The 15,751-nt window shown below is 47.5% G+C and overlaps 1 protein-coding gene across 3 annotated transcripts in view; it reads left to right on the top strand.

Annotated features, from left to right (window-relative positions):
• The first annotated feature begins 433 nt into the window (after nucleotides 1-433).
• The window catches only part of LOC144179554 (cytochrome P450 3A24-like), a 72,411-nt gene continuing 57,093 nt past the window's right edge, over nucleotides 434-15,751 (top strand). Inside the window, exons 1-2 of one of the 3 annotated variants that reach the window (XM_077707944.1) lie at nucleotides 434-710; nucleotides 2,879-2,965. In XM_077707944.1, coding sequence (XP_077564070.1) covers nucleotides 643-710; nucleotides 2,879-2,965 — 155 coding nt within the window. In that variant the 5' untranslated portion in view covers nucleotides 434-642. The remainder of the gene's footprint in view (nucleotides 711-2,878; nucleotides 2,966-15,751) is intronic. The other 2 variants (XM_077707945.1, XM_077707946.1) reach the window with 2 other exon arrangements.

Raw genomic sequence — 15,751 nt, 5'->3', positions numbered from 1 at the left:
AAATAGTAAATCTGCGCATAGCTTCGGGACTTCACCCGAGGCTATGCTTTCCGCTGCTTGTCCGATGAGGTTCATAAGGCACTATCAATCCCTCCTCGCGAAAAAGTTGCATGCGCGTTATAACGGGGAATGAGCTTGCAACTGCTCCGGTATTGTATCTAGCATTGAAAAGGCATCAACAACTCCGACCAAAAATCTAATCACAAATCTGCAATGTGGGCTTACCACGTTGCAGTTCTAGAGCATCGTACTTAGGGCTTAGGGACACATTAAGCACACAATCCCGCACGCGCGCGCACGACGAGGGCTCATCTACAAAGATGCCCACAACAATGGAGAGGCTGTTATGCTGCCCTCAAGTGGTCGGCCGTTCTCGCCGCCGCAGCGATAGCAGGTCCAGCAACGAGCGGATAGGATACCGATAGCTCTAATCGGACCCTCGACACATTCAGGGCTTTCACTCCCCGACAGCAGCCAAGATCATTCCCAACACAGAGTTCGTGCGGAGCACGTCAACAGATCCTGCAAGGGAACAATTCTGTGTTTTTAAGTTGCGTATCGGTTTTTCTGCGGCCGTTTGGGATTTATCCGCAGCAGTTCGAGCAGCCGAAAACTTCTCAGGGTGTGAGAACACGTCTGGGCATGGCGTTCCTGCTGGGACTTGTAGACGTCATAATCTTAGTGGCCACAACGTGCTTTCTGTTTTACAGGTGAGTACAGTTCAACAGTTCCCATGTTTAACCCTATGGAAGCGGATTCTTTAGCCTACCGACTGTAGGCCATTAATTGCTCACATCGTGCGGCGCCACGTGTAGTTAGTGTCTTACGTACTTGTGAATTGAGGCTTGTGCTCGTATCCCGGTACAAATCAGCAGCGCGTGTGTTCACACCAGTGGACTGTGTGCCTGGTGTTTACCAAGTGAAGTGTGCCTGGTGAAACTCCAAGGTGGTGATCTGGAGTTTCTGGACCGGGATGTGATCCGCAGGGCAGTTCAATACTGAGGCGATACCACGCAATGTTCCTTGACTATTACAGCATAGTATAAACTGGAGGGCAACGTTTTCTTGAGCATTTCTGTTCGCGCGGGTCACCTGTGAACGCGAATAGCTCTATTTACCAGGCGACATAATCACGACGTCTAAGGGCCGTATTTTGAGCAGTGTGTCGAACCGAAAAAAACACAATTTCTGTTACGGTTCTGGTTCAGGTTCAGGCGAAATTATTTCGGTCTGGGTCAGTTCCGGTTCGACAAAATCACGTTCCGAATCGGTTCGCGAACCGGTTTGTTAGCTTGAACCGGTTCGCGAACCGATTCGATGAGTTGAATTATCAGTGAAATTAGAAAAAAATATTTAGTAGTTTAAAACGACAGCAACATCAACATACGAACAAAAATTCAAAATGCTGCTGTTCTTCAAGGTCAGTGGCGCAATTGCAAAGCAAACTTTAAAGAATTACGAGATATTTGAAAAACTGATAAAGTGGCGACGATTTACCACCTACTTTCTCGCCAAGACTTTATGCTGTACTAACGACTATTCATAAAGCCATCGCCACGAGATATGACGGTGGGATATATTTTTTGCCATTTCCTTCTTGTTAAATCGCAATCGTCGCTATGGAATCGCGCATCACGCTAACCTTGAAGCATTAAATTTTGCCCTGCGTACTGGAGCGTTCAAATACCAGCGCTTAACACCAATGGTGCACATTTTTATATTCGTAACAAAATACAAAAATCCTACAACAGGCACATAAATACTACCAATGAATTAGATTATTTGGTCACCCTGAATAATTTGTTAGCTGTCACCTCATCGATTGCGTTTGCCACACTTTTGTTAAAAGTAACCTTTAGTTAAAGATTAGTCACTGCATTATTGCTATGACCACTGCGATTCTTTTTGCATTAGTAATACCGCATGTGCGCATTACAATGAGTATGTCATCGTACCGCCTGACCCTCGGCCATGGTTCCATGTGCTACACTACGGAATCTTATAACAGATTATGCTGTTACAAAATGAAATGGAAATGTGACGCGCGGAGCATGAGATGGGACTTTTTTGGGTAGAAGCTCTTTAATTCGTCCACAGCAGTACTACTCTCCGGAACGAGTAGCAGTAGAAGTAATGTAGCGAGTTGGGCAGTCAGTACAAGTGCACCTTCGGAAAAAAGCAGATCTGAAAGAGACAAAACTGCATCCCCAGCAAACGGCTTAGCCACTGAGCAGCTCCTGCGGTCACACTTGTCAAGTATCAACAATTTGCAGGTGTCGGACCTTTTAAACAAATTACAAAATGCAAAAGGTTTGCACACACCGGGTGTGGACTTTCGCTGTTGCGCAGTGGAGCACTCCTGCAGCCTGATTGCTCCAGTAAAGTCGCAGCTAGGGAAGGGCAAAGTCATTTTATATCCCCTGCAAGCTGCCGAGATTGACATATCGTTTGGTCAGCTAAGCTTGCACTACGCTCGCGATTCCAGCAGCAACAGACCATTGCTACATTGGTGCTCATTCATTTCCTCTGCTGTTACATAGAGCGTGATACTGTTCAATTGTCTGGAGGGGAAACTGCGCGATAGGGTACAAAGTTGATGGTACGTGAAAGAAAAAAAAACGCCTGAATTGCATTCACTGTGCAATATCAACAACGGAGGGCCCAACCGTTTCGGCATGAACCGGTAACCATTATGTTTTTCCGGTTCAGTTCCGGTTCGGGTTCAGCGTGCTCAAAAAATAACGGTTCTGGTTCAGTTTAAGCCCCAGCAAAAATACAGGTTCATTTCAGGTTTTCGGTTTGGTTCAGTTTCGGTTGGACAACCTGATTTTGAGTCCCTCCTCAACTCCATTTGCTCCCTCCACTCTGATGAGGGAAGGATTCCGCAATGCTTATGCATGGGGAAATCGATTTCAAGGATCTCCTGGACGGAGCATGGACTGGAGGAAGGACTAAGAATACCAGAGTAAGTGTCAATGATCCAGTCATTCCTTAACCACAGCCTGCCGTATCCGCCGTAAGTATCAGTAGCCGTATAACTACGCACTTTTGAAGCCGTTGTGCGTAATCTCTCTGGGTCATCCGACATGGTAATATATACGGTTGTCGATGTACTACGATGGAACACGACACTGCCTTTGCGGCTCATCACATACTTTGCCAACACCATGCATGCGTGCCGGTTATATCGCCTCTGCAAGCCGTCGGCACCACCATTCATTCGATCCGGCGTGACGCGGTGGGCCGATCCTTTGTTTCGTCATCCATCAGCTGTTGTGTGCACATTGAGGTTCTTAGTAACTATACTAGAGAGGAAACTGCGTCTGGTAAGCCACGCCGTCGGGGGGGTGTTATGGGAAGACCCACACTTTTAGTTTGTGTTTCCCCGTACGGGGAACCTTAAGCAATCTTGGTGACGGTATTGGCAATACCGCGGACCCCGAGCCCCCAAACATAAGCTGGAACCAACCGTGGCGATGTGTTGTATGGTGAATGGTAGAAACCACAAACGGTGGCCGTCGGAGCCAAGGTCAAGCTCCGGCGGATAGCCTCACTGTCTGTTTACCAGGCAGGGAGCTCCGCGACCTCTTCAGCTATCAGAGTAAGGCTGACAAAGAAAGTACCCCCGTCCCCTGCTTTCAACTATATCATATGTCGTTTTCTAAACCCCCCTCCAAACGTGATCGGTCCCTGTAAAGGGGCCGCACCGAAGTATTCTTTCCTCCTTTGTCTTCGATCTCTCTTCCAAAGCCCGATAATTTCTCGCGCTTTTTGGCAATGGAATCCCTGGATAAGTCAAGACCCATCGCTTCCCAGTCTGTCTTTCTCATTTCCAAGTTTGTTGAAAGCCTTATAGGCAAATCGTACAAGGCTAAGAAGCTCACAACGGGAGAAGTCCTAATTGAAGTCGACAACAAACAACAATCCTCTATCCTCCTCAAGCAAACGCGCATGGTCGATGTAGACATCAAGATCACGCCCCATCGCAGCCTCAATAGCTGCCAGGGCGTGATCTATGATAGGGATCTAATAAATGAGACTTAAAGGAGTACTGACACGAAATTTATATGTTACGTTTTTTTCGCTGCTATGCGTGCCTACCAGCCCACTAATCATAGAATGACAGATTAGACGGTCGAGCGCAGCGTAAACATTCATTTACGGCGTCGTTTATTCGTGCCAGTTTCGGTTTCGACAAAAAAACGCCGAGCGGCCGCCATGACAGCATGTATCACATGGCGTCACCATTCTTGCCGTATCGCTGCCTCTCTTGAAGCGCGCGCGAGCGAGCGCACGCGCGCGCCCAGGCCGGCCGAGGTCTTCGCCGTCCCCACAGACCCGGGCAGCATGGCGTCAGTCCCAAAACCATGACGTGTACACACGCCCGAGCAGCGCGCGCCAATCACAGCCAGCGCGTCGGCTTCGTCACGGGAGCCCCGACGTCGGCAGTTTGGGGCACGTAGCAGATGATGTCACGTCGGCCCACTCTGGGCTTTCTCGTGCGGGCGAAGATTAAAATGGATTTTAAATATGTTTCGCTGAACGGTTGCTGTTGAAACTTGCTGGGAGATATCTCCTGATAAAAAGGAAGCGTTTTACATAGTTATTTTAGCTTTGAAATTTCGTGTCAGTACTCCTTTAAGCTGATCTTCTCAAGGACCTTCGAGATCAGGGCGTGACAGCAGTAAGGTGAATCACCATACGCCGAAATGATCAAATACCAACAAAGTACATATTCTTGACATTTGACCCCGCTACACTTCCTCAATATGTCAACGCAGGATTCATGAGATATCCGGTCCGACCCTTCGTGCCAAACCCACGCTGCTGCTTTAAATGTCAGCGGTTTGGGCACGGTACAACCTCTTGTCGTGGTAAACTAACGTTCGCAAAACGTGCATCACATGATCATTTAACTGAAAACTGCGAATCCGAGTACTTCACCTGTGCGAACTGCCAGGGACCACACGCTGCCTATTCTAGGAGCTGTGAAAAATTCAAGCAAGAAAAACAAACCATTGCCTTAAACGTCAACGAGAACATCACCTTCCTAGAGGCGCGGAAGAGGTTCGCCTCTTTCCCCCTGGGCAGGTTCGCCGACGGAGCTCGCGGGTGGGCGGAGCGGCGTATGGTTTCAGCGGGGATCCAGTACCGCGAGTCGGACTTGGTCCCCCCCCCCCATGGTTGCCCCGGGCAGCCCAACCCGCCTCTGCACCGCTCGCTCAGCCAGCACTGCAGCGGCTGTGGTGGCAACCACGTCTGTTGGGGATGCCGCTGCACCCACTGATTCGTCTTCACTGGCCCAAAGCGCACGCAAGGGCACGGAAGGGATGGAGACGGAGGCAGCCGCAGCGACCCACCTCGCCCGCCTCACTGCCTGAGCCATCTGTGGTGCTCCCCACGCCCTCGGCACTGGCAGCACAGGCAAAGAACACCCGAAAGGGTACCATGTCAAGGGGACCCAGCCCACTCGGCACCCCCTTGCCTTTAGATGACGACATGGACGTCGAGCCCTTCCGGCTTTCATCACAGCGGAAGAAATGGCTGGCGACGTCGAGGTCAGTAAAGAAGGTCAAAAAACCCTTCCAAGAGTCTAACCCCGAAAGAACTTACATAAACAGTCACACCCCAGTAGCTCTGAACACTTATAACGGGGAGAGAAAATATTGTTCAATGTAACTGCAGAGGCCTTCTGAATAATCTTGACGACGTGTACGAGATTCTGAATGCTAATCAGCCAAGTGTAATGTGTGTACAGGAAACACATTTGAATTCCAAACACACAAATTTCTTCAATAGTTACCTGGTGTACAGGAAGAAAAGGGATGGCTGCACACATCCTTCGGGTGGTGTGGCAATATACACCAGGAAATCCTTAGCCTGCCACCCTTTCACTCTGAAGATTGTCCTTGGGGCTGTAGCACTTCGAACAATAATATTTATTAGGTTGATAAAGGTATGCTCTATTTACATTCCACCTGATCTTACACTTTCGAGCTCTGACTTTGAGGCGCTGGTCGACCAGCTGCCCGCACCATATATATTAATAGGCGACCTTAATGCACACAGTCCTCTTTGGGGCTCTTGTCGCACGGGTGCCCGATGTCGCCTGATAGAGATGTTTTTAACGTCCTCTGCAGCATGCCTTTTCAACAAGAAACAGCCTATATACCATAACATAGGACACAACACATACTCATATCTTGACTTCGCTATTGGCTCCGCAGTTCTCTTTCCTTGTCTTGAGTGGGGCGTGGGCCCCCATATAGTAGTGACCACTTCCCCACCTCACTAACATATATAGGTAAAGGCCCATGCAGTCCATCTTCCCAAAAGAGGTTCAATGAAGCAAGAGCTGACGGGAATACATTTACAGAGATATCCAAACAACATCATACATCCATAGGACACCTACACACTGAAGAAGCTACCCAACTCCTCATGGAGCACATCCTCGACGTCGCCGAAAAGTCCATTCCCCACGCCTCTGGTGCCCGGCGCAACCAGCGGAGGCGTGGTGGAATGAGGACGGTAGGCGGGCACGGGAGGCCCAGAACAAGGCGTGGGGTACCCTTCGTCGGTGCCCCACATCGCGAAACTTCTTGCTGTTAAAAAGGGCAAAGGCGATGTGAAAACATGTGCGCCGTGAGGCAAAACGAGCGCATTGGCGTACATTCATAACATCAATTAACTCCTTCACAGACACACGAAAAGTATAAACACGAATACGCAAACTCAAGGGACTACAAACACACAGCCTGCCTATGGCCAGCACAGCAGAGGACACACTCGAAGACCAGGCTGACACACTCGCACAACACTTCCAACACGTGTCCAGTTCACCACACTACACTAACACTTTCATGAAACACAAAAAATCGACCCAAAAAGAAGTGTTTACTTCATAACGACAAGTCAGCATCCTCTTATAACTCCGAGTTTTCACTTCATGAGCTGAGGGCCGCTCTGAGCACTTCTAAACCGTCAGCTCTAGGCCCAGTCAACAGCACATATACAATGATACAGCACCTACACTCAGACACTCTTCTAACACTCCTCCACCTATACAACAATATATGCCTTTCGGGTCACATTCCAAACTCTTGGAAGGAGGCTATAGTTGTAGCTTTCCTGAAAGAGGCGAAGAACCCGTCATCCCCCTCAAGGTACCGTCCTATAGCCGTGGCGAGCTGCCTGCAGCAAGCTTCTCGAGAAGATGATAAATCCCAGGTTCGTGTACTTCCTTGAGTACAAAGGTATTCTCGAGGGCTGCCAGGCAGGCTTCAGGGCGGGGCGATCCACGAACGATCAACTTGTATCTCTTGAAACATATATAAAGGATGCCTTCGTGCATAAACAGTAGTGTTTAACTGCATTTTTTGACCTCGAGAAGGCCTACGACACCGCTTGGCATTATGGGATCCTTAGTGACCTCAAGTCATTCGGTGTTTCTGGTAACATGCTACACACTCTTGTTAGTTACTTGTCGGAGCGAATGTTTCGAGTGAAAGTTGGTTGTGTACTCTCAAAGGTTCATGTGCAAGAAAATGGCGAGCCGCAAGGTGGCGTGCTGAGCTGCACTCTCTTCACAGTAAAGATGAACTCTCTTGGAAAGGCATTGCAACCTACAATCTCTTATGCCATGTATGTAGACGACGTGCAGATATCCTTTAAATCGGGTAACACGTCCATCTGCGAACGTCAAGTCCAGCTTGGTGTCAACAAACTTTCCAGTTGGGCTGTAAAGAATGGTTTTAAAATTAATCCCGGAAATAGCTCGTGTATTGTGTTCTACAGGAAGCGTGGGGTCCACCCGGACCCAGATATCCCTCTTGAGAACGTTCCGATTCCTGTGAACAAGGAGCACAAGTTTTTAGGTATTGTATTCGATGAAAAGCTTACATTCCTCCCTCATATCAAACAGCTTAAATGCAAATGCTTAAAACAATGAACGTTCTTAAGGACCTCTCACATAAGTCTTACGGGGCCGACAAACAACTCCTGCTGCGCCTATACACAGCCTTGGCGGGGTCTCGGCTCGACTATGGCAGTGTCGTGTATGGGTCGGCGACAAAGGCAGCACTGAAAATGCTCGACCCAGTGCTGCATCTTGACCTTCGCCTCTCATGCGGCGCTTTCCGCACTAGCCCTGTCGAAAGTCTTTATGTCGAGTGCGACAAATGGTGCCTAGGGCATCAGCGAGAGCATGTTGACCTGCTGTATGCATCTAAGATCGTGTCTCTCACCAACCATCATTTTAGTCCCATCATGAACAATACATCAAATTTGCAACTTTTTTTAAACAGGACATCTATTTCCTTACCTTTTTCTCTGAGTGAGGGAGGAGGCTTCTGCACTCAATGTCCCCCTTTCAGACACGCACAAGACGCCCATCCATAATTTCATCCCCCCATGGCATCCTCGTCCTATATCATGCGACCTGTCATTCACGCAACTAGAAAAAAAAAGGTACCCAGGAGTGCAATTCTGCAGCACTTCCTGCTCCTGCAGGACAAGTACAGGTGTGCAGAATTCTTCAGTGACGCCTCGAAAACTGATTCTACTGTCTCTTTAACAGTGAACAGACCAAATTTTAGCGTTACTAAAACAACGAATTTTCATAGCAGCATTTACACAGCACAAGCGTATGGCGTCTTACTCGTTTCAAATCACATCATCAAACGTAAAATTCCGAAGTCCATCGTGTACACAGATTCTCTAAGCCTAGTGCAGGCACTGTTATCAGGAAGGTCGTCTCAAAAATATGTAATCAATGTTGTTTAAAGTTTATAATAATGAGTGCATATGCTTTAAATTTAGAATTAACTATATGCTGGGTACCAGGTCACTGTGGGATTCCTGGCAATGAGACCGCTGATCAAATGGCTGGTGCTGCTGCTCTCATGACCACAGTTGACATAACAAGAGTACCTTACACTGACCTAAACGACTCATCAGACGACACCTTCGTAACACATGGCAACTACACTGGAGTCAACAAACGGACAATAAACTCCATGAATTAAAACCAGAATTGGAACGCTACAAAACTGACTCCCACAACAGATACACTGAAGTCGCCCTGGCTAGACATCGGATAGGGCACACACATGTAACGCCCTCCCACCTGCTCGGTGGATCTCCACGACCCATGTGTAGCAGGCGTGGAAAGGGCCTATTCGTAGTCCACATACTAATCACATGCAAGGCACTTGACACAACACGACACAAACATTTCCCTGAATTATACAGACGACACATTCTACTGCACCCATCATACTTTTTACCCGACGAACCAATGTTTTCTAGTCAACGTGTTTTAAGTTTTTAGCTGAGGTGAAATTTGTGCAGTCAGATGACGTGTAATCATCGTTTTGCGTTACTTTTACTTCCACTCACATGTTTGAGTATTTATGGTCTCATCAGAAATTCAGTAGCTTCTCTGGCGCTCTTTGCCCTTGTTAGCGTTGCGCCATTTGGCACCAACCATCATCATCATTTAGCTTGGGCTTGTCATGACAATGGGATTCCTAAGCGGTTTTTGGTATTTGCTTTCTTCATTATGCATTGATTTATTGATTGTAGGGTCTAACGCGCCCACGCAACGCAGGCGACGAGGCGCGCCGTAGTGGAGGGCTCCGGATTAATTTTGACCACCTGGGGTTTTTAACGTGCGCCGAAATCTCGTACACATGGGCGTTTCTGCTTTTCGCCTCCATCAGAAAAGCAGCCGCTGCGGCCGGGAATCGAACCCGCGGCCTCGTGCTCAGCAGCGCAACGCCTTAGCCACTGAGCCACCGCGGCGGGTTCACTATGCTATAACACGTCCACGAGCCACGAGAAAGCCGAAATCCTTCCTGTTCTGTGTAGCTGTGTTCAGTGAAACAGCAGGCAGTGCGTGATCGTATCTGACGTTGGCCATGCCTCAGTTTAAGGACGTATGACTGTGCGGGTAAGGTGCCGCCGGGAAATTTGTAGCTGAGGAAAAAAAGAAACCAAACGTACTTCGACAAAGACAAGATACCACAGATAGGGGCGCCTGTATCCGTCCTATCTGATCATCCACCGCGATTGTTTAACGCCACGTTTTCTTTTTCTTGTTAAACTATAGCTGACGGTCAGCGCACCGGTTGACCACGAAGGCGACGTTTTCACAGGCACGCTCACAAAACTTCCCATATTCTTCAAACCTAATATTTGAAATAATGGTAAAATTAATAAAATAAAAGTCTCTATTGAGTTTCCCCCCAAAATATTAACATTGTTCGTAACTACAACCTTGGCTGCAGAACAGCAGGCACAAGCGTTCCGGCAAAAACACGCTTTACTTCCTTTTTACTTAGTTTGAAAACAGCCTGTTCTATTTTCAACTTACATAATTGCACACTATTATTAGCGTTTTTGTAGCAGTTAGTTTAAATTTTCGGTCACTAAAACGTTTCAATTGAGGCCAGTGATGAAAATAAGGCGAGCGCATGATGTAATGGCACCCATAACGACACAGACGGCCTTCATGTGAGCCGCATAGACGCTGGCGCCAGATTCCTCTAGAGTGTATATTGTAAGAAACTGTGTGTGCCGTCTGGAGCCTTTGGCTGATAGGCTGAAAGGTACGGATGCCCAAAACAAAATCAGACGTGTCCCTTATCGTTGTTTTTGTTTCCCAGTTACCTTATCCGGGACAAAGAACCTGAGCGCAACAACGCCTGTTCTGGGGCCCTTCGCTTTACACTCGAAGGCCGGATAAGAAGTTGCATCATGTGCAAGCTGATTTCCCGGAGGAAAATGTGTCTGTCGCGTGCTAAAGCTTCTGAAATAAAAGTTGCTGATAGCATGTACAGGCGGGGACTTAATATTGCAGACCACGTGAGCGCGTGGCAAACGCCACCGATGCGCACTCTGGAGTCCCGGCGGCTGTTGTCGAGACCAGCGCGGCGCGCATGCACGTCCTGTTTTACTTGCAGGCCCGCTGATTTTCTCGCTCCCTGCAGCGGTGCTGAGATGATCACTAAAGCACCACAGAGCGACGCCTTTGTAGCATTCCTTTAGTCCCGATGGCATATTTGGGGCCTAATTTGGCGATTGCGCCGGCTATGGCGCAAGTGCTCCTCGCGTCTTGACAAACCCTTGCGCGGAATGTTTTGCTTGTTTGGTTTGTGCTTTATCGTTTATAGACCATGAAACTAGCGGCTTGCGAACGGCGTCACCGAATGAAGTGTGTACGAAGCATCACCACGGGGTGCCGCGCTACGGACAACGAAATGCCAGCGATATGAATCGCGAACCTTTGTTCATCTTGTTTATTTTGTAAACTAGTTGGCCACTGGACTTATCTTTCAGATCGCTATCCGCTGCCGATAAATAGGCAATAGGCAATGTTGGCAATAGGCAATAGGCAATTCCAGATCGTCGTTGATCAACATTCCAGAAAATATTTGTGAAGTACGAATTCCTAGCAGCTCTCAGGCTTGAGGTGAGCTTATTACGATATAACCTAAATTGTTTAAGCACGCTTGGATCTCTTGACTTTACAAACTTCGCGTGTAATTCATCTTTACGTTTAATCTTTTCGAGTAGTTTGTACGTGAGGCGCGGTTTTCACGCCTTGCATGGTTTACTAATTATTTTTATGGGAAAACCCTCATTGTATACCAGGTGAAACAATTCAATAAAATCGGAATATGCCTTGTAACTGCTGGTTGACCCGTAAGCCGCATTCCAATTTTGTTTAGCAAACAAACGACGGAAAATTTCTAGATTTTTGGCGGGCAATATTGTGTACATAATTTGTGGCCATGACATTTTTTTCAGGGTATTATTTTTTCTCAGTAAGCATTATTATCCCAAGGTGATCACTAATATCAGTATACACAACAACGGCCATAAGTAAGTCGTTCGGGATATTCGTAATAAACACATCAGGCAAGGAAGCGCTATCTACTGTAACTCGTGTAGAGCTTTTTCTTACATTACCTAAAACATGCTCATTTATGGTAGACTGAAACTCTCTGTGTGCGTTTGTTTTTGCAAGCATATTAATGTTTGTATCACAACTTAAGTAAAGGTCAACATTTTGCTCCAACGCATAACAAAAAAAAATTGTCAATAAAAGAGAAGAATTGGCATATTACCCTGAAGGCGGTCCGTAAATTCGCCCCGAGCGCAAACACAGTCGGCCCCTGGCGGCGGCGGGACGAACCACTCCTAGTGTGGATGGCGCTCTCGGGTCGTCTGCTTTTTCCCGTTGTGTGCGGCGCAAGACGCGTGCTGCACACGACAAAACAACCAATATGTGTACCCGTTTGACAATAAGCAATGACAGTTACCGCTTGAGTGGTCACCGCTTGAGTGTGAAACGTGCTATAAACATTGCTTCCCCACATTGCACTTTTCGTATTGTTGAGTGCAGCCGTCTGCCGTTTCGGGAACATCGAAGGGTGCTTTTTCAAGGTGGCGTGGTGATTATTTAAAGGATAAAAGTTTAGTACGCGAAACCGGTAAGAAGCGACAATACTGTGCCTACCCGTGCATTTGAACCACCCTTCTAAAATTACGCTGTTTCCTTATAGAAAGAAGAAACAAACAAAAACAATTACACTGCCCACGACCCGCGCGCTATCGCCCATACATTACCGGGAACGTATTTTACACCCGCAAGCGCCTGAGTGATCGTGTTCTTCCCCTACCCTTTCTAAAATAAATACCATTTTTGGACAGTCGTTGTTTATACTGAGTTGCTAATTGTGCGTATTATTTAAAATACGTTTCTATGGATGCGAAAGAGTATTTCGGGGGGATTTCGCGGTAAAATTAAGTAGTTGTGAGGTTGCGTCTCTCATGTGGCATTTCGCGTGTCATTTTCATATATAACATTTTCAAATCCCGACATGAATCACCTTGTCCAGAAATGTGTCTCACTCAGCATAACCAAATGCCTAATATGCTCACGTCCTAACCTCTTAAGGTGGACCTAAATATGAAGAAAGGGGAAAAATCGCGTAATATAATGCACGTTGTTGCCCACTTGGCTGAGGGGGTGTGTGCCATGGCTCGCTGTTTTTTTTTTCTTCCCGCAATGCTTGTTTTCAATACAATTTTGAAAAAGGCGAGCCACAATTCCTGGACAATCTCGCACCAAAGGGCGGTTAATCAGTTTTGAAAATACGTGTTGAAGTACTGCTTTTTCAGCGCTACAGAACACGACGCCTAGCGTACTTTCGATTGTAAGTAATACTGATAACCAACGTTTGGCTTTTCGCGTTACATGCGTTCTCTTCTCGCTGCTCTTGCAACGTTGGCAGACCCCCCCCCCCCCTTCCCCCCGAAAAAAAAGAAGAAACGAAATGCGCAGAAAACTTTTATCCTTGAATTTTGTTAACCAATCCTCAAGAATTAAATTCCAAGACAAAGGCGATGTTCAGTTTACAAAACAAAGTAGTTACCGGGAACCCGTTGCGCTGATTCACAACGAGAAATAAAAAGGAAATGTTTTACTACACGGGCCTGCAACAGCGCAAGTTTATTTGCCATCTTTAGGGTTCGTAAGCGACCTTATGCGCAAGAATGCAAACACATCTCGCTGTTGCAGGCACCTGTTAGATTTTGAAAGGAACGCAAATGGTCAACAGAGCAGCCCTAACAGAAAATTTGTGCTCACTGTGAGGTCTCAGAAGCTTGGTTTGCACACCGTAAACCTGCTTGTCACTTTGCGAAAACCTAGCTAAACATGAGATGTTGCTTGTATGCGGGCGTTGACAATTCAATTCGCAAGTTCACTTGCTACGAAAGCCGTAAATAAGTGATCCGACACCGTTATTCATTAAACTTCCTTCAGAGTCGCTAAAATTTCATTTAAAAGACCCGTTAGAGCGGTTATATTTATCTCTGCGCTGATCAAAATTCAGTAATTTTATGTTGCCTTTCGAACGCACAAAAATATCGTAAGCTCTTAGAATGTCGGGGCAGGTAGGTGGTGTTACCATTTCAGGACATCCCACAAATGCAAGAATGCGTCATGCTACCAGTGAAAGCGATTGAGATTGCCGTTGTAAACTGAATTTCAGAGCTCGAGGCTTCATGATTTGTTTCTGCTTATGCTTTTATTGAAGGCTCAAAACCATAGACTGGAAAGATCGAGCTTGCTACGAACCGCGGCGTACAAGTTCATCGTCACTATTACGGCCATTCTGCGATTCCCGATGGGTCGTCGCTTTTTTGGCATACTAATGAAAACTGACTGCCACTTCCATGCTATACATTGAACGTTGAGTAACCGAACTACACCATACCACTCTTGTTTGCTCCTTTCGTGCGCACATACGGCGGGAAGAAGGCACAAAGCGCGCCCACAGTGTGCATTCTTACGGGCCGCTCAGCGGAGCATCGACACTAGCAGCGCGACGCTGTCGCCACCTACATGTCGATCTCGCGGCGAATAGCGGAGATTAGGCCCATGTTAGAACGCACGGGTCACTAATTCATAATGAGGTGTGACTAAACTGTGTTCTTGGAATATGTGACAGGCGACGCAATCCTGAAGAAGAAGCATAACGCCACCACCACTCTTACCACGCCTCTTACGGAAGAAATATTGATAGCCACTCGGAGAACAACACACTTCTGATGCTGAAGTATACCACATCTCTGGTAACAGTATCCCGGTAAAAGTTGTGCCAAATGTTTCAAGTAGGGCTGTCATGTCTACTGCTTTATTCGGCAAACAACGCACATTCAAATGAAGAAAGTGACGTAATCGGTGTTCTGGTGCTTACTAACACTTGTATTTCCGATAATTGAATCCCCATAATCTGACTAGAGCTAGGAACGCACGAAACATCCACAGGACATTCCTACACGGTAACATCCAGGTCATTCATGTGAATGATGGAAGAAGTGGGCGATTTATCCTTGCTAACAAGAACGTTTCCGTTTTTGATGCAGCCTTATTTCCAATTCACTTCCTTTCGCTTTGCATTTGCAGCACCGAATAATCGCTTCATAGCCGGACAAAGATGCTCGTTTATAAAGATTGGGAGATCCGGTTCATTCCCAAGTTGTTGTGACGTTAGCTTTTTCTTTTTAGATGCGACACATCTCTTGCTCTGAATGTCCTTACTGCGTCGTCGTCGTGCCGTCCGTCCGCATCCCTCCTACGTTCTTCTCTCCCACAGCTGTGTGCAACACTCTCACTCCGGCTCATTAGCATACCACAGCTGGCGCGATTGTTTGGGCGCGCTTCGCTGCGTAACGCTGCATTAACAACTGCTCCGGCGCGCGCAAGTGCGCGCATGCGCGACGCACACCACCTGCACTCTCCCCCGTTCTTCTCTCCGACAGCTGTGTGCAACACTCTCACTCCGTCGCATTAGCATAACAACAACAGCTGCGCGCGCGCTTCGCTCCGCTCGCGTCTGCTCCGGTGCGCAAGTGCGCGCACGCGCGACTCTCCTCCGCTGTCTCCTTTCCTTCAGGCGCTGTGAATATAAACCGGGTAGCGCGCTGCGGCGGTTCAGTCAGCGCTCACTCTCGTTCGACTCCGCGTCACTTTGCTTGACGACTCCGTGCTTGACTTGATTCTTCCGATGAAGACGTGATGGAAGCGACGGTCCCTTCAGCGAGTGGGCTGACACAATCAAATACCAGCGTCAGCGCAAACGACCAATTGAACCCCCCGATGCGTCGCATAACATCAGGGTTCGCTCGCGGGAAGATGGGCGTACTTTTGGCTTTCTCGAGGAAAAGTTCACGCTTT

This window comes from Haemaphysalis longicornis, unplaced genomic scaffold, assembly GCF_048455015.1.
Source record: "Haemaphysalis longicornis isolate Haplotype H1 unplaced genomic scaffold, Haemaphysalis longicornis Haplotype H1 scaffold_4, whole genome shotgun sequence".
NCBI lineage: Eukaryota > Metazoa > Arthropoda > Arachnida > Ixodida > Ixodidae > Haemaphysalis > Haemaphysalis longicornis.
This window is presented reverse-complemented; position numbering and strand designations above follow the sequence as displayed.